We start from the raw sequence: 27529 nt of genomic DNA on the forward strand, positions 1-27529 counted from the left end.
GAATGCAGTGCAGTTGAACTAACAGATCATAATTTTATAGTTATACATTTTTGGGCACCCTATATATATATATAGGGTGCCCAAAAGTGAATCAAAATGTTTTGAAATATTTTATAACAATCTGCATGATATACTGACCGAAGTATGCTACCAAACAAAGAAAAAGATCATTATATGTGGCTATTTTAATATAAACATCCTAGAGAACTTCAAATTATCAATAGAATTTAAAAACACGATAAAGGGTTTTCATTTGAAATTAGCATTAAATGAACCTATCCGCCCAAGTAGTGGTACGCATATTGACAATTTTTACATAATATTAATGGGTGTGAGATGAAAATAATCGAGCTTGCATTGTCCGAGCACACGTCACAATTTGCTAGATGCCCTGTAGAAAATTTCGTTAAACTAAAGTATTGGTACACATTTAAACGAGATTATTCACTAGAAAATATGTTAAAATTTAGAGAATATCTGAGCAAACTAAGCTTTAACGTTTCAAGAACAGCTTGTAATTGTAATGACGCGTTTAATGCTTTCTATGACATTTTCAAACTTTTTTACGAATTATGTTTTCCTGTAATAAAAGTCAGAAATTGTGCTAAAGAAAAACCAAGATGGCTGTCACGTGAAATAAGATTGTGCTGTAAAAAGAAAAGGGAGCTGTTGTGGAAATACAGAAAAACAAAGAGCAATGAGAACAAAACTGCTTATAAAATCTTTATTACAAAACTAAAAAGGATAATCCAACTAACAAAAAAGTCTCAAAATAATTATTATATTTCCAAAGCTACAAACAGACGCAAGGCTACGTTGAAAATAATAAATAACAGTAAGTCAAAAATACCGCATAACACTATATCAGCTCTAAAAATTAATGATAAAATAGTAACGAATTGTAAAATAATATCTCAAAAATTTCATAATTACTTTACAGAAGAAGTTCAACCAAATTGCAGTGTAAAAAGTAAAAATACACGTATATATTCTACTTGTAAGTCATTTTTTATGAAACCTACAGTCCCTCAAGACGTATTTAATATAATACGCAATTAAAAAAATACAAACAGTACAGGATACGATGGCATATGCACACAAGTACTAAAATATGTAGCAGATATAATTTCTCCTATCCTCAGTGATATAAATAATATGTGCATTGAAGAGGGATCATTTGCAGAAAAAGTAAAAATAACTATTACAAATCCTATGTACAAAAAAGGCAATAAACTAGAATAGAGAAAAATAAAATAGACCTGGAGCTCTATTGCCAGTTTTTCTTAAGTATTCGAGAAAACTATTTATGATAATTTGTATAATTATCTTGAGAACAATGAAATTTTTTGTAAAGAACAAAGAGGTTTTAGAAAAAACAGTTCAATTAATTTAGCTATACACGATTTATTAGAGAAAATACATAACAGGATGGATAGTGGATTACCACCTCTTGCTATATATTTAGATATGACAAAAGCTTTTGACTATGTGGACCATGACATTTTACTTGACAAACTATACTCATATGGTATAAGGGGCAATATGCATAACATGATACAATCATATTTAAAAGCTAGAACTCAAGTGACCAAAATTAATAAAATCAACATTATGACAAGAATAGAAATGGAATATAAGTCTGATTCTAAAGTAACAATATATGGAGTACCACAGGGCAGCATTTTGGGACCATTACTCTTCTCAATATATATTAATGACATGCCTAACGCATCCCACCATTCAATGACGCGTTATGCGGACGATAGTACGGTCATATATATATATATATATATATATATATTTAAGAAAATGAAGTAAATAACAGCTTAAATTCATTAATAGAATGGCTTCAAGAAAATAATTTAAAAATCAATCTTTAAAAAACCAAGCTCATAGATTTTAAGTTGAGAAAAGCACCTAGTCAAACAAATATAGAATATAAAGGGACACTCATACGACAAATAGATATAACAAAATTCCTAGGTATACACATTGATGATAAGATAAGCTCGACAGCACAATTGGAAAATGTTTGCAGTAAACTCAATACTTGTGCATATACACTATACATGCTTAGCAAAGCTGTCGATAGAAGATCGGTCCTTCTTGCTTGCTTATATCATGGGTATATTGCTTCAATATTAAGATATGGTATAATATTCTAGGGAAATGCAACCAATCCAGTTTTCAAGGCACAAAAAGATGTGTCAGAGCAATGTATCGTTTGAAGAGAACAGATAGTTGTAGAACATATTGTAAGGATCTTCGAATAATGATTGTACCTTCACGTTATATATACGAATCTGCCATATACGTCCGAATGCACCGACACTTGTTCACGCCAACTCTAAAGCCAAGACGTTATGACCAACTTCATTTGAAAGCTTGTAAAACTACTTTCATGCACAAAAGTATCTTTGTAATGGCGCCAAAAGTTTACAATAATTTACCGAAAGTATTATATATAGAAAAAACCTTATATTATTTAAAAAAAATTAAACAACTTATTACTATTAATTTACTTATGGCTAATAAAATTTATTATACAGTATCCGAATTATTAAATGCAAATCCCTAACTTCATTGTCAGATTTTTCATATTTATATTTCTTTTTTGACGTTAATAGTTTTATTATATTGACATTTAATTACATTAAAAATATTTTAATTGAAATTGACTCATATAACTATCATTGCGTCTAAATTGCTGACCGACTTATTAAATCCATGTGTGCACGTTCATCTGATATTAGAAAAAATAACATGTTATATATATCTGGTGCAGTCTGTTAAAATGCATGCGAATAAATGTATAATTAATAACACTTTCAATAAGTTTGTATGCCTAATGTTTGGCCGGACACAGTGAAACTCTACTTATTACATGTCAACTTTCAAATAACTTGTGTTTTCACAAATAAATGAATTATGAATTATGATCTTCGGTCTTCCCGTTTTGCTATGTGACCTGCTCATCGTTATGTATCGACCTTTGTAGGTATGTATACACTCCTTCGTAAATCTAGGTCCATAACCAGTACGTGAGGGTAAACAGGACACATTGGTTAGTTTTTAGGCAATTTCGGATTTCGGACTTGAGAATGTTTTCAAACTTGCAAAAAGTCAAAGTCAAATAATCATTTATTCGATCGGTAAAGTTTTTGCACTTGAAAAGTGATCCAAACCTGTTGGACATGTTTAGACACCTCTTTATTTTGGAAACCATGAACAAAAGATAGATGTAACCCAGATAGATAATACTTGACAATGTCAAGGGGCAATTGCCAACAATTACGATATTAGTCTTGCACATGTTCATCTCGAGGTCAATAAAATTCTAGTAATGACACGTGGAGTTCATAAAGCATGTTTTGGTAATCAGTAACGATAATCAGAATTACTTCAAGTGATTAGTTCTAAATATGGAAATGAATAAATATGGAAGCACTACTTTGATAAATTCCAAAACATTTCTGACGAGCTTGAGTAAGAGTTTATCACTATGCCTACACATGGTTACATTAAGTAGCAGTTCAGCGCATTATAGATAGATATAAATGGTCTATATTCAAGCGACGGAGATAAGTGAAACTGTTTCCAATAAAAAAATAATAAAGAACGCTCTTGTGGAACCTGCTATTTTGAGAATAAAAGTTAATTAACGCAGTTTCGTGTACCTATATAACAATTGTACATAGGCATGTAATTTTAATAGCTTTTGTTGTATAACATGTTATAATAAAGCATAAAATTGTTGGTGATTTTTGAACCAGCGCCACAATTGCATAATAGTTACCGAATTAATTAAAGACAAAACAATTTTTATATACATAGTTTTAATAAACCCACTTGTAACTAACTGAATTTAGATCAAATGATGAGAAAATATATATAAAACTTAAGTGATTACTATGATTTTGGCATAGTAACAGATGATGAGATAAGTAACAGAACCCATTTTGAAAACTTCATACTGCTGCTGTATTAAGGAAACCCCAGAATGAAGATATAGAAAGATAAAAAAAAACATATTTCTCAAAGAGATGCTAGCGACATTTTGATTAGCGTTGTTGGCCAAGACATCTGCCGTTGACCAAGGAAATAATTATGTTCATTGTTTAAATATTGTGTTGCTCATATCACTAAACATATCTCTTTATTTCCAGATTAATATCCTTGGAAGTGTCACCCCGGCCTGATGTACAATGCGAAACGATCGCATGGCGGCTAGTCGGGCTTCTCGGGGGCGAGCATGGGACAGCGTTAAAGGCCCGCACCTCGCGCCTGGCCACGGCCTTGACCGTTTACACTCCGATAGCTCGAGACACTGTTGATAACAGAAGGAGGCAGCTCGATGCTGCTGTACAAGGTAATTTACCAACATTACTGATGGACACCCTTGTCGTAAAACTTGGATCCTAAACCCCTTTCAAGTACACCTGGCGTTGCCCAAGTGGCGTCGAAATTAATGACGTTACGCGAAGCGACTGCGAGACTTCCCACAGCCTTTTCTCATTGTTTATTTTCATAAATAATTGCAATTATAATCCGCTTTGGTTTAATTTCGGACAGAGCCTTATTAAAGCTTTGTTTAATGGTTTGAATTAATTCTCTTTGACGATTTCGAACTTATGTCTTACTTAGTTCTCTGACAGAATCAGACTTGCATTTTTGCAGTTGCAGCATTATGTTGTGGAACATTTGTTAAATATCGAGTTCTTCAATTTTCGCGATTGCCCTATAGTGGAAATGACACAATTTTTTGAACCATAAAGTAGGTATATATTTGTTTTTTTTCAAACAGCCATCAACAAATTACTTTCTTATTCAGCAGGCTATCGAGCTTGTACTATAAAGGGCGGATTTCAGTATACTGGATCAATAATATGATAGTTATTCCTAAATTAGGTATGTCTTTCTCGGTACAGGTATAGGTACTGTAATATGTCAAGATCTTCCGTTTTCTTATTTCAATTCTTCAAAAGCATTCTAATTACAAAAACTATATTCACTAGCTATATTATATATATAGCCTAGACTACAGTACCTTATGAATAATCGCTAAAACCTTTACTTTGTCTGAGATCAACAGAATAATAATTAGTTGGTCAAGCGGAATCTCATTTAAAGCACAGAATAGTGTTCCATAAAACAAAACATTAATGTCATAAAAATTCAAGTTTTGATTCAAAATAGGATGCGCTCAAGGATTCAAGCGAAGGTTATGACGAGTGATCTAAAAATGTAAGATAAAACAAATTATAATAATAGTAATGCGTAGTGAATAATGGTTAATTTCCTGCGGTCTTGCTTCAGAGGCGTTTGAAGATGATCGCTGTTGTGATGGTAATGTGGCTTCCTTTGATGACGTTATATTTAATTGCACGTGGAAAAATGTTTGAAATAATCGCGTTCTTGTTTGCAAATACTTGAGTCAAGTACGTGTAAATATGTTATAATTTCTAAGAATCATAAGACTGTATTCATTAAGTTCAAATTCCGTATGAAGGATTGTGAAACAATTTTCGACAAGAGTTTGGCAGAAGCTGCAGCAACAAAAACCTCGAATTGTTGCAGATTCCATGGTTTGGGCATTGGCAATTGAAAATCCATCTATTGTTACATGCTTATTGAGAAATAAACAGGCTTTGAAAGTTCGTAGTTGAATAGAAACTGCATTTGCGGTGGAATATGTTCACCACGAGATTGCGTCTGAACGATTAATATTTCCGTGATTGACGACATTGCAAGAACTAGCATTTACTTGCTAATCACAAAGAATTATAGTTTTACTTACTCACTAAACGTAGTTGTGATTGTACCTAGGTCGCCCCTCTGATACACGCATAGGTAAGATACTAAAGATCTCGTACCCTCGACTTTTAAATCCAATACTTTCGGTATATCCCCTATCCGGCTCTTGCTCTTGATTCCTTCAAATATCGCGTCAAAGAACACTTACTAAACTCTCTTAGGTGGTTTCTCCCCCATTTCTTTATTTAGTTTCTTATTACAGACAGTTATTATTTTCACAAAAGTATTTTTTTTGATGATATCAAGTGACAGAACGAACAAGTCGTGCGCGTGATGGTAGGCTACACGCCTGTCCATAATAGTTGCAGTGCCACTCAGAGATATAAGTTGACAAGTCTCATGTGCCTGTAATTTCACCAGCAGATTAGAAATGAATTTATTGGTTCTCAAAATATTCTCCGTTAGCATTAATGCACTTTTTTTAACGAATTAACCAATTTTGAAAACATTTATGCCACTCCTCCGTGACAATCTCTGAAGCAATTTATTTCATACTTTTCGACAGCCTCTTCAGGTGATGAAAATCGTTGACCGCGTAAATACGTAATTTTTGGAAATAAATAAAAGTCACAAGGTGCCAGGACGGGACTGTACGCGGGATGGCTCATAAGGTCAACGTTGTTCACCTTCAAAAAATCATTTGTCTGTCTGGCCGTGTGATAACTGGCATTATCGTGGTGCAAGATGATACGGCGTTTACAGTTATTTTTACGGAGTTTGTCAATAACTTCCAGCAAACAAATGGTCGTGTACCAATAACTATTCATGGTACAACGATTCTCTAAAGCAACAGTAGCCACATGTCCAGTTTTATCACAAAAAAAGAAGCAATCATCCTCTTAGAGGCACTTTGCACGCGCGCCATTTTGGTTGGTTTAGGCTCATCTCAAAAGACCCATAAGCTCGATTGTTGCTTTATTTTGAGATCGTAACCATAAATCCATATTTCGTCACCTGTTCCTATGTCGCATACCAAATTTGACGCCCCTTCGTTGAATCTGGTAAGCATGGCATTGCACCAAGTGACGCGATCCGTTTTTTGAGCTTCAGTCAAATGGTGTGGGTTCACCGAGAGCACAACTTTTTTACACCCAAATGTTTGTGTAGTATTGATTGTATTTGATTCATGCCTACGCCTAAAGATGCCAGATTCTCATGGCATGTCGCATGCCTGTCTGTTTTGATCATACGGCGCACAGCATCGATGTTTTTCTTGTTCACAGCAGTGGACGGGCGACCATCACGAAGTTCGTCACTGAGATTCACACGACCGCGTTTGAATTCGGCAAACCAGCTATAAATAGTCGTCTTGCATGGTGCTTCATCACCAAAAGCAGTTTGATGCCGAGCGAAGCACCGCTGAGCTGTTAAATTACACTTAAAGTCGTAGAAAACCATACTACGAAAATTGTTACGAGTTAGATCCATGTTGATGTAGACAACCAATGTCTAAAATGACGCCACAATGTAAAAACAAGTGACAATCAGACGGAATAAACTGTATTCTACAGTCAAAGAGTTCCATTTTCAAATGTTGTAATTACTTTTTAAATATTGTTGATGTAAGTGGCCAGTTCCGGAAACTTATAGTGCGCCCTATGATATACGTAGAAGTTAATATTATGATATTACTTGTTCATTATTTCTATATAAACATTCTTAGTATGCAATTCGTAGTGTAATTATTTTAAACATTTCTATTAAAAGGTATTTTTATTTCGACGCTGGAAAGGTAAATAATTTTTAACCGACTTCAAAAAAAGGAGGAGGTTCTCAATTCGACTGTATGTTTTTTTGTATGTACGTACATGTATGTCAGTTTCGCGATAACTCATATGTGAACCGATTTTTCATTCTTTTTTTGTTGGAAAGAGCGTACCTACGTCAGAAGTGGTACCATATAAATTTGAATTGAATATATTCCACCTCTGAGGTTGGCAAACTGAGGAGGAGGATGAATGACTTTTGGGGTCGGTTCTTTAGTACTCTGTACTGATATTATTTATTTCAGTTTCTGCTTTTCTATATATAACAAATATAGATTCATGATTTTTTCTAAAAAAATTGGTCTTCTGTAAGTGATATTTTCCAAATGCACGTTCGACGTTTTAAATTGCTCTTCTGTAATATTTTCCAAATGTACGTTACACGTTTTATCTTTCCGGTGTCGATTTGTACTTCATTTGCAATTTGAATTTGTATGTTAAGATTGTTTGGAAGAGATTGCTATTTAGCAATGAAACGGTCTGTTGTCTATTAGCTTATTCTGTTATATTGAAATTGCAGTTTTATCGATGTAACCTGTTGTAACACGTGTGTATAATTATAAACTTTTGTTTTGGATAGGTCTGGGCACACACGGGCTGACGGCGGACTCGACGGGGACGCTCATCTCCTTACACGTGGCAATGAAGAACGAACTGCAGCGACATGTCGATGTCTACAAACAAGCGTTGCACAAACTCGAGGAATTGGTAATTGTACAATTTAAATACTAAGGCATTACGAAAAGTAACTGTTACCGTGAAACATTCAAAAATATGCTTTGAGAACTCGAAGACAATAGCTTTAATGCTTACTTAAGTCTGGTGCTGGCATATACACGTAAAATGTATATCACACGCTAGCTACCTCACAATTGCCTGCTGTTATTCGAACATCCGGACACCCGAGTGCATTGGGTAACGGTATGTGTATTTTGAGCCTTGTTTAGATAGCATACTAAAGACAGAGAAAAAAAATGGTAAGTGTAATGTAATAACCAAGTTTTCTCACACAAACCATGTTATCTCACGATAATAGTTAAGTCACGAGAAGCGTGAAATTCGATAATTTTCTTTCATCAGGGTTCAACAGTCAGGCCTTGGCCACTCGTGACAATTATGATTTTGTAACTGTAATAGCGTCTAATGACTGCCATAAAAGCACTGTAAGGAAAATTTATGTTTCGTGGTACGGTGGTCGAGAAGCTTACAATCTTAAACAGATTCCTATCTAGCGTCGGTACATTATTAAGAGGTGGAAAGTATTTTTACCTACTTGAGTGTGTGACTATGTGGTTTATAATTTTAAGTATTCTCGCATTATTTTCTTTGTGAGTCATAGACACACGCTTGGCATTAATCTTACTTGATGTTAAGCGACAATGTGACGACGCGACAGCAGCACGCGTGTATCGAAAAAAAATCTCGATAATTATAGCCTTGAAACGTAGTTTTCGAAAAATGCACACATTATTTGATTTTAAAATCGACACTTAATTGTGTGTAAGCGACATCAAGTGTCACCCGACAAATCGTTGGATATCGTAAGTGTTGTGTATCGGTCTAGTGACAACCCTAGTGTACAAATAAATAAGATGAAGACCAAGTGCGGTAGTTAGAAAATCTCGCACGGCTAGAAACCTGTCCCTTCGAAACCATGAACTTTGCAATTTGCCACACGTCCGAATCGCCGGGGTAAAAATAATATGTTATACACGATTAGGTTCCGATTTTAAAATCTAGTTGTATTTCATTTCTTTGTCGTACGCATTGAAGTCTGATTCTCAGTTAGCCAAAAGTATCTAATCTAGATATTTCTCTTTCAGTCACCAGTAACCATAAACCAGGACCCAGCCTCATCATCCCACCAGCGTCTCCTCGCCCTGTCCCATGCCGACGTGGAGCGCCGCCTCATCGATAACAAGTCCCTCCTCACCATTGTGGACAAGCCCGCCTTGAGGCAACTGCCGACGCTGGTCGCTTCGCTCGCCGCCAGGGTTGAGAGCGATAAAGCGGTTTTGGCTTGTGTGGGACAGATCAAGAGAAGTGACCCTACTTTGGATTTGACTGATACTCGGTGAGTTTTTGTTTTACTGTTTTTAACGTAAACTAATTACATTATAATTAGACATAAAACACAAACGTGGTGAGAGTGCCGCCCGATCATCTGTCGACCTTCATTGAAGAAGAGATTTGGCAGAAGGGTGTCGTTATATCGGAGATTTCGAGGCCGATTACCAGACACCATACTGCGTCACACGCTATCTGAAGGGCATTGCCACTGCGCCCGTCACCCTGAGGCATAAGTTGACAAGTCCCATGTGCCTGTAATTTCACCAGCACCTTTACCCTTCAGAACCGGAACGCAGTGATGCTCACATTACTGCTTGGCAGCAGGAATAGGTAAAGTGGCAGTATTTCCCTGGCAGTATTCCTCTTTCTTTGCTAGGGATATTACTACTAAAGATCACAAGTGCTCGTGATTTAGATATTGAAATCATAGGTACATGCCGCCACAGGTATTCGAACCGACGATGACTCAAATGAGACGCAACCGTTCTCCCACTCAGCAACCACCGCTCTTATTAAATATGAACACAGCCCGTTTATAAAATATTAACTATAAAAAGACTATTATTGTCTCAACTCTTCTACTCAAATTCCATAATCGGAATTCCTTAAAGAACACTGCCTAGTCTTGCACAACCAAAAAATATGAAAAACATCCTTTTGCAACCTCCTAAACCCATTAAAGCTATAATCGGCACGTTTCCTATCGGACGAAGTGATACGATCGCGGAACGAGGAAACGCCGCGATCTCACACACTAAGCGTTGCATTACATTTGTAATACCATATCATTTCTTAACAGTATGTGGTACCTTCCGACGGGGCCAGGAAAACGGCGACGGTTAATTTTAATGAATCCTAACACGGTATTCCTACAATTCTAACAAATCACTTTTGTTTCTGCTACTTGTAGAAATTTATTATTTTTTTACTTCTCATACATCATAAGTCGACTCACACGGTTACCTACCTATTATAAGTTACAAATATGATTTACAGAATTTTGTTTCTTCGAAGTATTTTTGATTTTGTTTCATTTGTCCAAAAACACGTTACAATTTCTTTCATTTCACTATTTAATGTTTCACTATTATGACACATTGACAAATATAACGAATTGAATATTTTCATTTTGTAGAAAAAACTATATCCATGATACACTTTTTGTTTTATGTTTCGTTTTACCTCACATTTTATCTGAACTGATTGATAAAAATAAACTATAAACGAAGCTTGTTAATTAGAAATTAAGCTAAAGTTATTATTCCAAAACTCCGATAATATAATTATTTAAAACATGTTTGGAAATGCAAACTAATTCTGTTCTGTCTTTTCATATACTAATTTAATCTAGTTGCACCCAGGTTTGACCCTGTCAGGGACTTTTGGGTTCTTTTGCCGTCTGTATGTATAATTTTTATTATCTAACAAAAATAATTTCAAAACTTAAGTAAATTATATGAAAAACAGAAAGTATGATAAACATGAATAGTTCAAACAAATTTCAAATCATGCAACTTGTTTTGTGTTACAAATTTCTACCAAAACGGTCATCGTAGTAATGAAAAAAGTCGAATCGTATTCGGATTAATGAGATTCGGAAAAAAGAAATTCGTGTTTGTGATAAGTTACCGACTCGTGCAGCTGATGCAGGTTGTTTTGATATTCATGTTGAATGGGTACTATGTTCAGATATCCGAGTTAATGAAATTGAGCCTATATTTTGAGGTTAAGCCGACGTGAATCATATTAAGGTAATTTTTGGAACAATAACCAATTTTGTTTGGAGTGGATTAATTAGGAGCCAGTACCGTAAGGTGAATATTTATATAATTAATAGATTCAGGCGTTACTTAGCGAAAGTCCATGTTAATGTTTATATAACGAAATTTGTTTGTACAACAATGCTTACATGAATAAACAATATATTATATTCAAACATGCAGACATTTTGTTTGGAAAAGTCGATTTTGCGAGTGGATGACGTAGATTAGTGTATCTAATCATCCTCAATTAAACAGTTTTTTAAAGGACTTCTACTAGGAGCATTCTAAATTTATTTAGGGTGCTTAAAGAGTATTTTCAAAGATTTGATCGATGACCGTGTTAGTTTGATAGAGGCAGAGCCTCGTTACCAAGAGAACACTGTCGCTCCGCTTGTCGCTGCCTTTGAAGCCTAGAACGTGTTCGTTGAGATAGACGTAAACGATATTATGATTTAGTCTTATCACGCGAGGTTAATGCGGATTATATTCGGCACATGTTTTGACTCTGTTCGTGTTTCATAATCGTTTCTTATATTTTGTTTTATTCCGCACGCTTCCAACTTAAACATTACAAGTTTCCATATATTGTAAAAGAAAAGACAAAAAGTAATATAGATATTAATTAGTTTATTAATGTTATACATATTAATTTTAATTAGTTATTTATAATTATTAATAAAGATAGAATACTAAGAAAACATTTTTTCGATCCGACTGTATTCGAACAAACATCTTCCAAATAAAATTTCCGCGTTGAAAACAAAAAAAAATATCTGCAAATTCGTAAGACCCGCTAGTTTGTTCCGTGACTTAGTTGGCATAGCGTATGGCACAGTTTGCTGGAAGACGTCGGTTCGGATCTGGCCGGATCGAAGGAATTTTTTTTCCAAGAGTTCGATCTTTGTATTAATAATTATAACAAACTGGTGGAGTCATTTGACATAAATGTAATTTAAAATCAAGGTGGTCAAACATCATGACATTCAATAAATTAAAAAAATTAATTAGTTAATTATGAAAAAATACACAATACTTTATTGATGCAACAACAGAAACTCAGTCGTGTATAAATCTATAGATCAATTTTCGTATTCGCATCTCATTTGAGTTCCACAAAAGTTTGGAGTCACGCTGTGCCATAATAACATAACAAAGTAAGACATAATATTATGATAAAAAATAAGATTTCTCTTCAGCCAACATTGATTAAATGTTACATCACCTTCGTTAAAATATACGAATCATTGTTTTAAATTTACATTTGGAAAAATTTATATGTATGTAATTGATAGAAATCTTCGCAGACAGGGCAGCGTTACATTGTTAATAATAGTTACAACAATTCATTGTGCTTTGGTGTTTTATCAATTTGATTAGTGGTATAACACTATAAAAAGTAAAAGTGTTCGTACTGTGACTGCGTAGACCTACCGTGAGTGTACATTGTAATTACGATCCAGAAGTCAAAGCCTTGAAAATATTCGCACGCGAAATTAAATTCAGTGTTAGGCTTAAACTACTCCAAAAATTCGACACCTTGCTAATAGCCTTTATAATTTCAGGGACGGACTTCATGTAGGCGTCAAATGGATTTTTAACATTAATCTCTTAACTTATTAACGTCCACAGATTGCCATAGGCCTCTTCCAAGCATCGCCACTAGGAGAAGTTGCGACCCTGAATGTTATCCTTTTATTTAGTAAGAAATTAGTAACTTTAAATTCTATAACATTGTGACGATTCTAATCATACTTTTCTTTGAACGTGACAGGCTGTAGCGGAATGTCAGCGGCGCTGTGCATCATTGTAAAAAATATAGAGCTTATTGACTTCCACCACTATTTCTTGATACTAAACTATATGATGTTTTTTTAGTACTTAGTACATATCATAATTTATTAAATCGTATCTAATTGTACAGATCTATGTGAAAACAGCTCACAAAAAACGACGTAAAAATAGACTTATAAAAACGAAAACAACATTAAATCTAAAAAGAAAAAATGCAAACAAAAGTTTACATTAAAACAAGCATTTCAGACCTTATGATACTAAAACAAGAAAAAGAAAAAAATCAATTGAGTTCTTAGGTTTTTGCGATTGGTACATATAGGAAATGAAACTATTTTTCCCGATTTAAATCGCATATATTTCATTTTTTCAAACAAACCAACGTTTCGGGGCCTTTACAGGTCCCATCGTCACGGTTGACTGAGGTGGTTGAGGTGACTGAGGTGGACTTTATCACCTTAGTCAACTCTGACCATGGGACCTGTAAAGGGCCCGAAACGTCGGTTTGTTTGAAAAAACAAATATACGCGATTTAAATCCGGAAAAATAGTTTCATTTCCTATATTAATGTTTATTTCAACACATAACGGATAAGGGTAATAAACGGTTTCATTATTATAACGTTCACTTACTACTACTACTACACAACACTACTACAACATTTATTAAAATTAAAGCAATTGGCTTCGTTTCCACTCAGTTGCTATCGCTCGAAAGCAATAAATCTGAAAAAGTGGCCATTAACGTAAACTGCGTTTAAGATAACCTACTACAACGCGATCACTGTTATTACCTATTTGAAACTTTACGGTTGTTTTTGGCACTAGGGCTGGAGTGAAGGCAGTGTATTTATGTACTGGGTAATAAAAAATACTAGTTAAATATTTAAGAATGTATTAGGTATTATTTTATTATCTTAATTTCGCCTTATAGTTTCGTCGTGTTATTTGTACTCGCTCATTTACGCATTATTGTTTTGAGATTTGGCGTGACAACGAATATTGATGACTATGATGATTTAAAAAGTTAAAAGAGATCTTTAAATTTTCTATGAGAACTCCACGCACACAACGAAAAGGGAACAAAATAATTTACAAAATATTGGAGTATCGTTGAATAGCCTTTTCAAAATGCAACATTAAATAACTGAAAGTATTTCACTGAAAATAATGACTGATTTTCTTTTTTTTTATTAGAGCGCCCGTTAGAGAGCGCCGTTTTAAAAAGGAAACACCAAATACAATTAATTCTTCCCATTGAATGCCATGATGCAAGTGATATGGGTATTTTACACTAGATGTTTTTCACAAACGTAAAATTATGTAGTATTAGATACAACTATAGGACTTCTCCATGTTACCTACCTGAATAAAATTGTAATGAATTGGACAGATTGTTCCCTGCAACACGTCGCGGCACAAACTAGTATCGCTATTACCTATTAAATGTTATTAATGATGGACGTTTCTCATCTCTATTCGTTGTTTGATCTACGATGTTTTCTGATATTTTATCTCGACTACATGTGCATGACATAACAGTGAAAGCGGTTATGTTATCTATCAATAATTGGGCTCGATTGGTTTTATATTTCCTGCGTTACTGTTTACTATCTGTGGGTAAATTCGTGTTGTTGTAAATTACCGTGGGCAACACTAAACTGTTTTATGGTAGTAATAGATTATGCAAGTTATTAGAGGGTATTTAACCCCAATGCTTAAGTCACAAGGTGTCTAAGTGAGTACTTACAAACTTGTTACCAAATCATAAATCTTTAGTTAACACCTGTGTTCATAAAAGATTTTACAACTTAGCTATTTACTGAGTCAGGTTAGTACTAATAACAACCAATCAAAAATCGAAAGTAAAGACTTAGCAAATTTCTTTTTTATACAAAAGGCAGCAATCACAAAACTGTTGACATTTTAAAGTATGAATGAAGAGGTGTCGAGTTTAGAGACGCGTTAGGAGCTTTTAAAGTAAATGTTGCATAACGAATTTCTCGAAAGGCAAATGTAACGCGTAATTTGAAATGTAAATATACGATCCGAAAATTTATAGAAAGACGAACGGTACGCGCGGACGAGACAAATCGTTGGAGTAACACACAGAAATAATAACATATTAGTCAAAATACAATAATGAGTGTCCGTTTATAACTTTTTATTATACTGAGGCTCATTTGAATCGTACAGCCCAACTATGTATGTACAGCTCTTTACTTTATTCAAATCCATTTATACTCAGACCAATTAGTTTATTAGTAGGTAACAATCTTATATGCTAAGTTAGTAAAATAAATTAAATTATTTATTGAATAACGTATTGTTGAAATGATTAACTAAAGACTAATTATGCGAATAAATGTAAATTATAGCACATATACCTGAACTAGGAGAATCCTGTATTTCAGGTAAAAAATACTAATTATACAGTTGAATATATGATGATTAAATTATAAACAAAGAAATGATTAAAATAGTAAAAATAAGGAGAATAATTCTGACTGATGAATTGATGAATTCGGACTGCCTCCTTGGCCGAGGGGTTACCATGCTGGATTGCTATGCAGAGGTCCCAAGTTCGATTCCCGGGCCGGGAGAAATATTTGTATGGCCTACATTAATTTCTCTTGTGAGTTTGGGTGTAATTTGTGGTTGTCTATGTGTGTGTCCATGGCACCCGCGACACAGGGTTTCCCTAGTGTAGGGCTATGTTGAGTGTGTGCGTTATTATTATTATAAGTATCTTAGACTCCCGCCTATCCCAAGGCCTAAAATTTTTTATTTATATTATTGTATTTTATTATTATAATTACAATACATTAAATTCAATTACATTATTATTATAAACACATTATTACATGTCCACTTGTAACACGGTGAACCTACGGAAAACAGCCGAGTCCATTCTTCCTGCTATCATCCTCAGGTTACCATTGGTGCTCCCACGCAATCGCAATATCTGTGACGCACTTTTTTTGCGCATGATTGCGTAAAAATCATCTACATACGTGTCCGCAAACACTGCAAAAGTGAGGAAATCTCACCTGAAGTTGGTCCACAGTGCACCTGTATAAAAATTGTGGCAGTGAGCTCTAAAAATAATTATTTTTACATTTACAGAGCACCTAGGAAACTTATGAGTCAACATGTTACCTTTGCACCTTTTTTAAAAATTTAAAATAAAAATCTTGACAATGTACCAAATTTGTAGAAAAATTATACATTTTTTAACTCTGGTTTTGATGAGAGTTGAATTCTTGTTTGTACAACTGAGAAAGCTAGAAAGAAATGTTGCACATATTTGTCAAATAAAGCAAATAGCATGTTTCCATAACGATGTTCAGCATTAACTTTCGTAGTCGATTTGCCATTTCCCGAACAATAACCATACAAGCGTCACGAAGGGGTTTATCCGACTCTCGCTTCATTTCTCTGCCCCATTGTCTCGAGCTGCGCGATGTGCAATCTGCGCTTGCAGTAGTCTCGTAAAATATCATTCGATTAACTTATGCCAATCAAAATGTTCACCCAACGCTTTCACTGCGTGGTTCGAAAGACGTATAGGTACTTTTAATTGCTTTTATATACATAATAAATTTTATATACATAATAAATTTTATATACATAGTAAAGAAATAATATGTTTATTATTACCTAGTGAAATAGCTATGTAAATATTTTTTCTACTCCTGTACTTTAATTGTGTCAATTATAATTTTGCCAGAATAAAGTACAGGAGTAAAAAAACACTATTACCTACATTGACCTAACAACAAAACACTTCAAATATTATATTATATTAACCTTCAGGTAAATTATAAATAGGCGGTTTTTTGGTAAATTCAAAATAAGGTAGTTAGAATTAATTGACTTGCATTAATATTACCTACACCTGTTTGATTTCTAAGTCAGCCGTGGCCACGGACACAGATACAGATATAAAGAGCTGGAAACGTTGAAAAAAATGTTATATAAGCGATTTTAGATACGGAAAAATAGATTTATTTCGAATCTGTAGCAATCTCGAATATCTAACAACTCGAAATAGATTATCAGTTACAAAGAAAGATGATAATTATGGTTGTGGGCTATGAATTATTCTTGTAGAGTTATGTTGAGAGGCCTGCTGCTACTCATTGTTTGTGCAACATCGGAACTTAAGTGAGTCAAAATTACATAAAATTGAGTTTTATGAACTTTTTAATATGGTATATTTTAATGTCGAAAGCGGGTTTTAGTTTTTAACTTTTATTTTTATTTTTATTTTATTGTTCTACATTACATTTTTTCTCAGTTGTTGTGATTGTTTCTCAGTTGACAGGCCGTCATTTCGAATTCCTGTGGCGGCATGTACCTACCACAGAACACTAAATACAGTAGAAGTGGTTAGTGATAGTATTTTAATAAATTTTCTGTTTATCGAATTGATCACATGTTAATCGTTCGTCGTAGTTCAGTTACTGACCGCAAGATGGCAGAAAGTTGAATAAAATTTCAATATAACATCAATCAAACAAAGGTATTGAACTTTCAACGATAAAGCGATTGGGTAAAGTTTAAATTATATTAACAATGCAGAATTTGTTACTTCTTTTCAAATGTGAAACTACGACCAAGCAATATAAAGATTTTGTAGCGTTTCAAATTAAGAATGTGTGAGTTTTGGCGACTTCGGTTCTAATACTACTCGAGGCTTGAGGCACTTCCGCTGTTTATTCTTCCGTGTCATGACTTACTTACTTATGACTTTATTTTCTATGTACATTGTACTTGTGAATGTTTAGAATTGATACCTACCGGTGTAATAATAATACCGATAACGGTAAAGGATAACGCCGTCATGAAACCTATATGTCGAATACGGTGCAACCCGTGGAAAACGTATGAAGTGTCTACTTTCACTTAGGGGAGACCAGTGCCCAGCAGTGAGTCGGTTGAAGATGATAAAATCCTACATTTGCATTATATAAATGTGACTGAATGAAATAAACTTAGCAAATTGTCAGATAGATGGAGTGTTTTCGGCGTCCATAGACATTGAGGATATTATAGAGAAGACGAGGATATCATAATATCGCAAATGAGTTGTCGGCCGTGAGACGCGGGTGCCACTGATTGAGCTGGTCCTCGTTATTCTTCAACCCGGAGCACAGCATGCATTGAGGTAGAACTATCGCACCCTCAATAATAAAGTGATAATACTTAATAAGTACTTTTTGTGACAAAATAGATTTAATAAAAACTTTTTAGCAGGGTTAAAAACACGTCACGCTTGACACTAAAACTTAATTTTCAACAAGTTTAATTTGCTTTTGACTGTACTCTGTTGAAATAATAATAATAATAATAATAAAGACTTTTATTTCAGAACTTATAAATTCCATATATTGTTAGTAAAAAAGAACTTAAAACACACTATGTTAGTACTTACAGGTAAATAATACAGATTACATTAGATACATTACATCACATTACATTTACATTCTCTATTTAATTTGTCCTATGACCCTCCTAATCAAATGAATTAGGATAGGACTGTCAAATCTATGGACAAGCGTATTCAGGATGCTATTGCGGCTACCACGTGCACGGTGGAGAAAAGAGGCGGCCTTTTTTCGCATTATAGCGTGAAAGCCGTCTGAGCGCGCCTCAGCGAACATTCCTGACGCGCTGCAGTGACGTGGTAGCCTCATCAGCATCCTGAACGCGTTGTTATATTGAACGCGTAGGTTGTTGTAAGCTCGTTTCGTGTACTAATAAAATACGACAAAATTGTATTTAATATGAAAACGATAAATTAGTTACATTTCATACCTTTTATTTCAAATAAAATATTGCAATTAGTATAGCGATATCGCTGTCAGTTTTCTGGTAGCTGTAAAGCGTGTAATACACTGACTGCGGGTGCGTGTCGGGTAAGAAGCAGGGGGGGTGTAATTCCATGTATTTATATGGACGACAACACATACATACCACGCGCGAGCGCGAGACGGGCGCAGGTCGGGTCTCGCGCCGTGCGAATGGTGGTGTGTTCGTGCTCTCGACCCGACACGCGCCGGAGTAACACCCGCTGTCAGTGTGTTTCATGCTTAAATACACCTGCACCCATAGCATGGCTACGCATGATAGATCAGATGTAATTTAGATAGCCATTAGCGCGCCCATATTTCAATTTTATCGCGCTCGTCGCGACTATCATGCGTAGTCATGCTACGGGGGCAGGTTGAGTAAAAAAATTTTCAAAAGTTCTCACACATGGCGCTACGGTAACGAAGCCGTTTAAAAACCCAATACAAAGATTTGCAACAAGCACATAGATGTCTCTATGTCGTAAGATCTGCTGGCGCGATCGTAGCTCAGGCGGCACAGCGGTAGCCACGTTGAGGCCGCAGACGCTGGAATTTTTCTTTGTGTTTTTCGATCGTTTTTTTAATTGGTGCCATTTGTAGGGTGTGGTACCTACCAAGGCTGTTCACCACAAAAAGAACCAACCCGCTCAAACGCCCTCCCGCCCCTGTAGACAATAAAAAGTAATCATTAACAGTTGTTATGAAACGCTCGATGATAATAATCGCTCCCACGAACCATTATTTGACTAATGAAAGTTGTTGTGCAACTTTTTCCAAGATCACAATGGCTCCAACAATGGAAACACTAACGTAGTTATATATGACCAGTGATTATTAATTTTGGCTCGGCTATTCCATAACTTCATTTAATTTTCGTAATCGTTTAAATATCTTTTACGATTTTTTACGCGTTAACATAAAGTAAAAATTTATAGTAAATTCGTTTTTTTATGATGCCAAGTGACTGGTCTAATACGCTTGTCCATAGTAGTTGCGGTGCCACTCAGAGCTGTAAATCGCACAAACTGAGGGGCACTGCCACTGCTCTCGTCACCCCGAGACGTAAGTGGTGGAGTCCCATGTACCTGAAAATTCACCAGCTCCCTTACCTTTTTAAAACCGGAATATAATAATGCTCCTATTACTGCTTCGCGGCAGAAATAGGTACAGTACTTCCCTGGAAGAACTCTATCACAAGGAGCTCTACTGCTACAAGTAGTACATTATTGCAGAGGCCGAAAAGTAAGGGATTGCTGGACGAGTGTGAGTTAGAAGGACGAGCGCCAGCGAGGCCTATTAATACATAGGAAAATGAGTAATAGAAAAAGTAAAAAAATATTAATTAATATTAAAAGTAATATTTGACGTGTTAGGACAATTGCTAAAAGATAATGTTATTGTTTTTCCAGTCACACTAATAATAGTAGTCTGCTGAACATCTGATAATGTGTTTGAATGTATATCTATTATTATTATTCCTTATCGCTCTTCTCACTAGCACTCATTTTCGCGAACAAAATATAAAGAAGACGCAAAAACAAAAGAATACCAAAACACCTTAGTTTAAATGTTACCGCCATTTTCTTTTTTTTTAAGTAAGCGATACAGGCAGAATTTTTAATTTTCGCAATTATGAACCAGCAGTTGGCTATTTGAGTTTTTCTTTTGCCTGTTTACATAGTTCATTATTAGTAGGTAGAGTTAAAAGTTTAGGGAACTGACTTTGCAGGCCTTGGCCGGGAAGAAGTCTCATGGTCTGTAAAAGACAAAGATTCCGTCTTCATTTTTTGAAAGTAATGCAAACATTTGTGAGCATGTTTAAGAAAAATTTTATACTAAACAAATCACACGTGTATTATCTCCATAATGAGATGAAGATAGATTATATCGTGTTGGTTGATAGATGAGCGGTTTTATTATATTTGGGGAACTAGGTAATTTATACAAATTAATGATATGCTTATTGCATAATTATCTTACACTACTTTATTTAATTACATAGCTTGAATTAAGACGTGCCGGAATGTCGGAAGTGGAATTATCATTGGCACGTCAACTCTCCGCGCTAATGTTCATTCGGAAGGCAGATTCCCGTGAGAACAGTTTAAGATAGAGACAGGGAGCATGTAAAAATTGGTTGAAATGTTGATAGTTGAAAGAAAGTTTTTTATAGGAAATGAAACAATTTTTCCGGATTTAAATCACGTATATTTGTTGTTTCAAACAAACCGACGTTTCGGGCCCTTTACAGGTCCCATGGTCACGGTAAAGGGCCCGAAATGTCAGTTTGTTTGAAAAAACAAATATACGCGATTTAAATCCGGAATAATAGTTTCATTTCCTATGTGTAACAATCGCGAAAACATAAGAACTCGATAAAATCTTTTATTTTTTTATTTATGGCACAATAGCAGACACAAACAAATACGGAAAAAAATACACTTAAAACTTTAAAACACCGTAAGCATATCTGTATGCCCGAGTATCATTTTGATCAACATTCAAAAGTAGGTATACTATATTATATATATTTTCAAACAAACCAACGTTTCGGGCCCTTTACAGGTCCCAAGGCCACGGTCGACTGATTTGACGATTTAAATCCGGAAAAATAGTTTCCTTTCCTATATGCAACAATCGCGAAAACCTAAGAACTCGATAAAAAAATACGTAATTCACCTTACAACAATGCAAGAAGTGACCTCTTAGATGCAGGGACACAGTAGTTAATGACATCACAAATTAGTACATGTTTCCTTGTAATACCCACATATCCTGTACAGAGAATTATTTTTAATCAACTTTAAAAAAGGAGGAGGTTCTCAATTCGTCTGTATGCTGTTCTTTTTTTCTTTTTTTATGTATATGTAACCCGATAACTCCGGCCACTGTGAACCGATTTTGATGATTCTTTTTTGTACTTGATTTTATGAGTCTTGTTTGTAGGGGGTACCTTGTGACTTCATTTAAATTTGTAGAAAGTATTCCACCTCTAAGGGTGGCAAATTAGGGGATGAATTCGGTTTCGCGCAGTTTCCGGTAACCGATTTCAATAAAACTTGGCGAATAGGTATAATTCCACGACCTTTTGAGGTCGGTTTTTTACTCTGTACTGAGGTTATATGATACATTATTTTTTGTAAGTACTGTACTGAATAATAGTTGATTACGCTCAGACCGAGACGGAACTCTGAACAGCAACATCTGTAGCAAGCGACCGTCTCAGACAGTCTATTAGCCAGTTTATGCAGTGTACGTAAATCACTCATCCACCTTAATTTTTCCAACGAAATCATATGCAAGCAGCTCAAGCGATTATCGTATTAATGTATTGTTATGACCACACATTGTTATGTAGAGTCGATTTATGAAGTCTATAACATCGGGTCCTTCAAACGTAGTGTGAAGAAGCATTTAGCCAGACCGGCAAAATGATTTTTTTTTTTTTTTTAATACCTGACAGGCAAATGACTCCACTCCACCTGATGTTAAGTGGTATCCAAACGCGAAGGAACGGAGTGAAAATATTTGTGTTTTCCATCCGTTACTCTCATCTCTGGACTGTATTCGCACTTTCCATCAGGCGCGGTGCAGTCATTTTGCCGAGTCACAAAAAAAAAAAAAAAAAAAAAAAGTCGAGGACAAAGAAATCACCCCGAGGTATAAAGTTGACAAGTCCCATGTGCCTGTAATTACACCAGCACCCTTATTTTTCAAAGTCGGCACGCAGTAATACTGATAGTTTAACTGCCTCCGTGGCCGAACGGTTACTATGCCACGCAGAGGTCCCAGGTTCGATTCTCGGGCCGGGAGAAATAGTTGTATGGCCTACAATTATTTCTCTCGTGAGTTTGGGTGTAATTTGTGGTTGTCTGTGTGTGTGTCCATGGCACCCGCGACACAGGGTCTGCCGTAGTGCGGGGCTATGTTGAGTGTGTGCGTTATTTTATTTATTAGTAATGCTCACATTACTGCTTGGCGGCAGAAATAGGCAAGGTTACACTTATTATTAATTTAATATTTAAATACCTAATTATAACAAAGTGTTATTTATTTCGGTAGAATGTGGTCAGACATTATATTAATCAGTCTAAAGTATATGCAATATTTCTTCATGATGGTTAAAACAATTTGAACTCAGTTCATGGTAGTCTTATACCTTAAGTAACAAATTGACAGAAATTTTTCAATCGAATTCCCGGTTTCCGTTATTATATGGAATAGATTAAGCTTCTCACGGCGGAATGTTTATTAAAAGCAACACAATTGTGAGACAATAACTTCTGACAAGAATGCAGGTTGATATTTGCCTCGGGAATACGTAGATTGGAACGGTGTAAGCTCAATGGGTCCCCTGGAGTTGATTTTTATGTAGTTTAAAGTGCAGGTAACAGTTTGGTCAATTCACAATATACATAATCCTTGAAATATGTATTGACACATATTTCTTACTACGATACTCTAGCTTACATTATATTATATAAATAATCTTCATCGTTATGTTTGTGTTTTGAAAAGCTTGCGAGACAAATCCGCTATGTCTACGACTCTAGAGGCCTTTCATGGTTACGTTGCATCGTTACTTCGATACGGACTTGTGATTTGGGGTAATTCAACAGAAGTAAGTAAATTATTTACAGCACAAAAAAAATGTGTACGGGGAATGTGTGGTTTAGGACCCCGAGAATCTTATAGACCGTTATTTAAATCTTAAAAATCTTTGAAGTAGCCAATTTTGTAAAAAATAATAATAAACTTTTTAAAAAAACGCGAGCCATTCACAATATAAATGTAAGGGGTCCAGACAGATTAGTTTGTAATAGTTATACTAAACTAAGTTACTACCAGGAATGGTGCGGAGCTATGTGTGTGAGGATATATAATCTTTACCCTCTGATATAAAAATGATAAATAATAATCTTCGATTTAAACGTCACTGATGTCATGGCTAAGAGAAAAAAAATTCTATTCAATTAGTGACTTCTTTACATATAATTCTCAATAAATTTGACCACTTAACTTATTTGATAAGAAATGTATTTATATTTTTTGACATCTTCATGACATGGCAATAACTTACTATTATAATATATTATCTATATGCATGATAGGACTTGCTTTAGAATTGTTTAGCTGCCAATATGTTGACTTTCATAGATTTGCATGCCGATAGCGGTAAAATATGAGTACTGTTTTATTATGTATACTTGTACCACCTGTTGTAAACCATATTTTAAGCAAATCAATTTCATTCATTCATTCATTCATTCATTTATTCATTTTTATTTTCTTTCTGGCGATAATTAACGCAACCGAAACTGGAAATGTCACTATCTTTTCGAATTTAAGTCGCGAATATTTGTTTTCTAAACAAAACCAACGTTTCTGGCTCTATACATGTCCCTTAATCACGGCTAACTGGTATTAGTCACCAATGATACTAGTTACGTCTAATATTAAAGCAGACTTATTTTTTATAATTATAAATGACGGGACGAAGAAGTCGTGTACCTGATGGTAAACTACGCGCTAGTCGATAACAGTTGCAGTGCCACTCCGAGCTTTAAGTCGCAAAGATCTGAGGTGCACTGCAATTGCGCACGTCACCCTGAGACATAAGTAGACAAGTACTATGTGCCTGTAATTTTACCGGCTCCCTTACCCTTCCGAAACCGGAACTAAGCAATGCAGGCATTACTGCTTGGCGGCAGAAAAAGGTAAAACCTTCCTATTCTGGACTGTAGTTGCAAAAATTTAAGTTTAATTACCTTATTTTGTTTGAAAAAGAAAAATAATGTTTCATTTCCATTGTTTGTATCGAAATTTCTAATCATTTTTAACCGTTTTTTTTGTATGTGGTTATCTCAGAAGAGGCGCCATTTAAATTTGAAGAAAATATTCCACTACCAGTGCGGCAAACTAGAGGATGAAGGGATTTTTGAGGTCGCTTTTGTTAGTACTCTGTACTGTTATTATAGTCTCGTAAATGACGCAAGTATGCATTAACTTCCAGGCCCGTAGCAGGAGTGCTGATGAGCTACTCGCGCGGGTGCGCAGCGGTGCTCAGTCAAATGAACGAAAGCGACGGAGGCAGTTCCGAGTCGCGTCACAGCGAGCGCTCGCAGCCCGACTCCGCCAGCGACGGGTACCACTCTGATAGCGATGACTCGCATCAACAGCCTGACAGGTAAGTCTTTGCAAAGCAAATCAAAGACAGTGAATCCGTATCAAAAGTTTGACTTCACACGGATACCTTTACCTTTGTGATATCTAATATAAATGGAATCATTGCTTAAATAAAAACTGGTGCATGAGGCAAAGAGCTGTAAAGAAGACATACTAAGATATATGTGCACATGATTCAGATTAAATATTATAAACGGTAGTAATGCATCTTGTAAATTTGTCTTTTAAGGAGCAAGTTGGTGACGCAGTACGCTGCAGTCTGGGCTCGTGCTGCTGAGGAGGTATTGCCAGCGTTGGGCGCCCTCGAACCTCTGCGGCAAACACCTCATTTGAAATACAAGATTGTCTTCTCCGTTGTTGTTGTAAGTTTTAACATGCTATTGTTTTCAGGAAACTCCCATGCACATCAGTGGGTGGTAATGATAATAATTTGAATTCATGGCGCATATATAAAAACGGCATTTTATAGTTACGGTCGTTTATACAGAAAGTATTGATAAACGGGGATTCATATTAGGAATCCTAGTTCGACTCAACATACTATATATATGCCATACTTAATGCACAATTCCATATATAAGTTCCTTTTGCAGGTTCATCATCAATGAATGACATAGAAATTGTTTTGTCCTTTTGTCCCAGACACCGAGCATTTGTTAGTTATAAACTCAATGAAAGAAAGTCAGGTAGACATCACGTCGTCGCGGTCAGTGACAAGTGGAACTGATGTTACTCGTAGTGAGATTTAATCATTTGGTTATCGAATTGTTATTCGTGTTTAGAGTTTAACAAGTTTTGTTTCGTTAATTTCCAGCTGTCGTTCCGCGCAGCGATCAGCCTGCGCGACCGTCGACTAAACGAGGTGAAGACGCTTCTCGGGGCGAACGAGGCGGAGATCAGGTCCTCAGATCCGACGGTGACAAGCCTCGTCGCTGCTGCTACGAAGCTGTTGCACGACACAGCACACAGTTTCCCGCTGGGGGAAGCTGAGAGGACTGTTGTCAATCAGGTATTTTGTTTTGGTATTAATATTAAGAGAAAAGCTGGCGTAGTCTATATGCTCTCTGTTACTCAACAGCCCCTGAATTATCTGCCTTGGTTTATATAACCAGAAATAGAGACCAAAATAAGGGTCATACATTACTGGTAACTCATCAGTGATACATCACTTATAAATATCAACTCAGCTGCGTGTCCATTCGGTGGTGTGGGGAAAAATAGCAAAACATCTAATTACAAAACAAACGGAATCAAATTTCATCGGTAATTAAATAATTAATATGTAATTTTGCAACATTCGTCCATTACCTATAGCAAAGCTCAAGTTAACTGGTTCGTTTGAAGTGAAGCAATTGACAACACCCATTGAATTGACAACACCCGTCAATTGTTTCGAACTCGGGCCAGCCAATCGGAGCGCAGTTGTCACAGTAATGATATGGCAGAATAGTTTTCAAACAAATTAAATGACATTTCGTTTCTATTTCTGGTTATATACTCAATGTAGTTAGCGGACGGCAGAGTACCTATTGGTGCACCAGATGTCGCGACGAGCAGCAAATAGCTATTTCTAATAGATGTTCCATTGAACTTACTGAAGGACTACTTGTGTGACCGAAGACAGAGAGTAAAAATTGACAGTTACATTAGCAAATACTCAAGGATCTCCTTTGGTGTCCCTCAAGGTAGCGTGCTGGGCCCTACATTGTTCTTAATATATATTAACGATTTAACAAACTTATATATAGAAGGTGGCAGCATTTTTTCATATGCTGACGATACTGCAATCATGTTTGCGGGCTCAACGTAAGAGTTTTTAGAAATGCCGAATCTGCACTTACAAAAGTAGCAACTTGGCTCCAATGTTGGCAATCTGCTCATATTGAACACCGCAATATCAAAGTACATATGTACCACCATCAATAGCAGGACCCATCCAAAAATAATAATGATTTCCTTCTGAAAATTCGTCGCTGTGGTAATACTGACCATAGTAATTGTGAATGTCCTGCTATTAATAGAATTATATCTACCAAGTACTTAGGTGTTGTCTTGGATTGGCGTTTGAGTTGGCATTCTCAGGTAGAATTTATGAATGATAAAATAAGAAAATTAACGTGGATATTTAGGAAATTACGACATGTTACCTCAAAGAATTAATTAATCAAATATATATCGCCCTCACTTAATCGGTAATAATCTTCTCTCTATCCCAAATAAATTAAATTTCTAGAAATTTAAAGAAGTCAGCGGTGTTTGCTGAAACTAATGCATTTCAAACCTTT

General features: G+C 35.4%; 1 protein-coding gene across 1 annotated transcript in view; it reads left to right on the forward strand.

Annotated features, from left to right (window-relative positions):
• The window catches only part of LOC113225530, a 52350-nt gene that overhangs the window by 22997 nt on the left and 1824 nt on the right, over positions 1 to 27529 (forward strand). The window contains exons 3-8 of the mRNA XM_026457853.1: positions 4167 to 4369; positions 8161 to 8288; positions 9404 to 9654; positions 25072 to 25245; positions 25474 to 25606; positions 26059 to 26253. Of these exons, the coding sequence (XP_026313638.1) occupies positions 4167 to 4369; positions 8161 to 8288; positions 9404 to 9654; positions 25072 to 25245; positions 25474 to 25606; positions 26059 to 26253 (1084 nt within the window). The remainder of the gene's footprint in view (positions 1 to 4166; positions 4370 to 8160; positions 8289 to 9403; positions 9655 to 25071; positions 25246 to 25473; positions 25607 to 26058; positions 26254 to 27529) is intronic.

The sequence above is a fragment of the Hyposmocoma kahamanoa genome, unplaced genomic scaffold, assembly GCF_003589595.1.
Source record: "Hyposmocoma kahamanoa isolate Upper Pololo Valley unplaced genomic scaffold, ASM358959v1 166, whole genome shotgun sequence".
NCBI lineage: Eukaryota > Metazoa > Arthropoda > Insecta > Lepidoptera > Cosmopterigidae > Hyposmocoma > Hyposmocoma kahamanoa.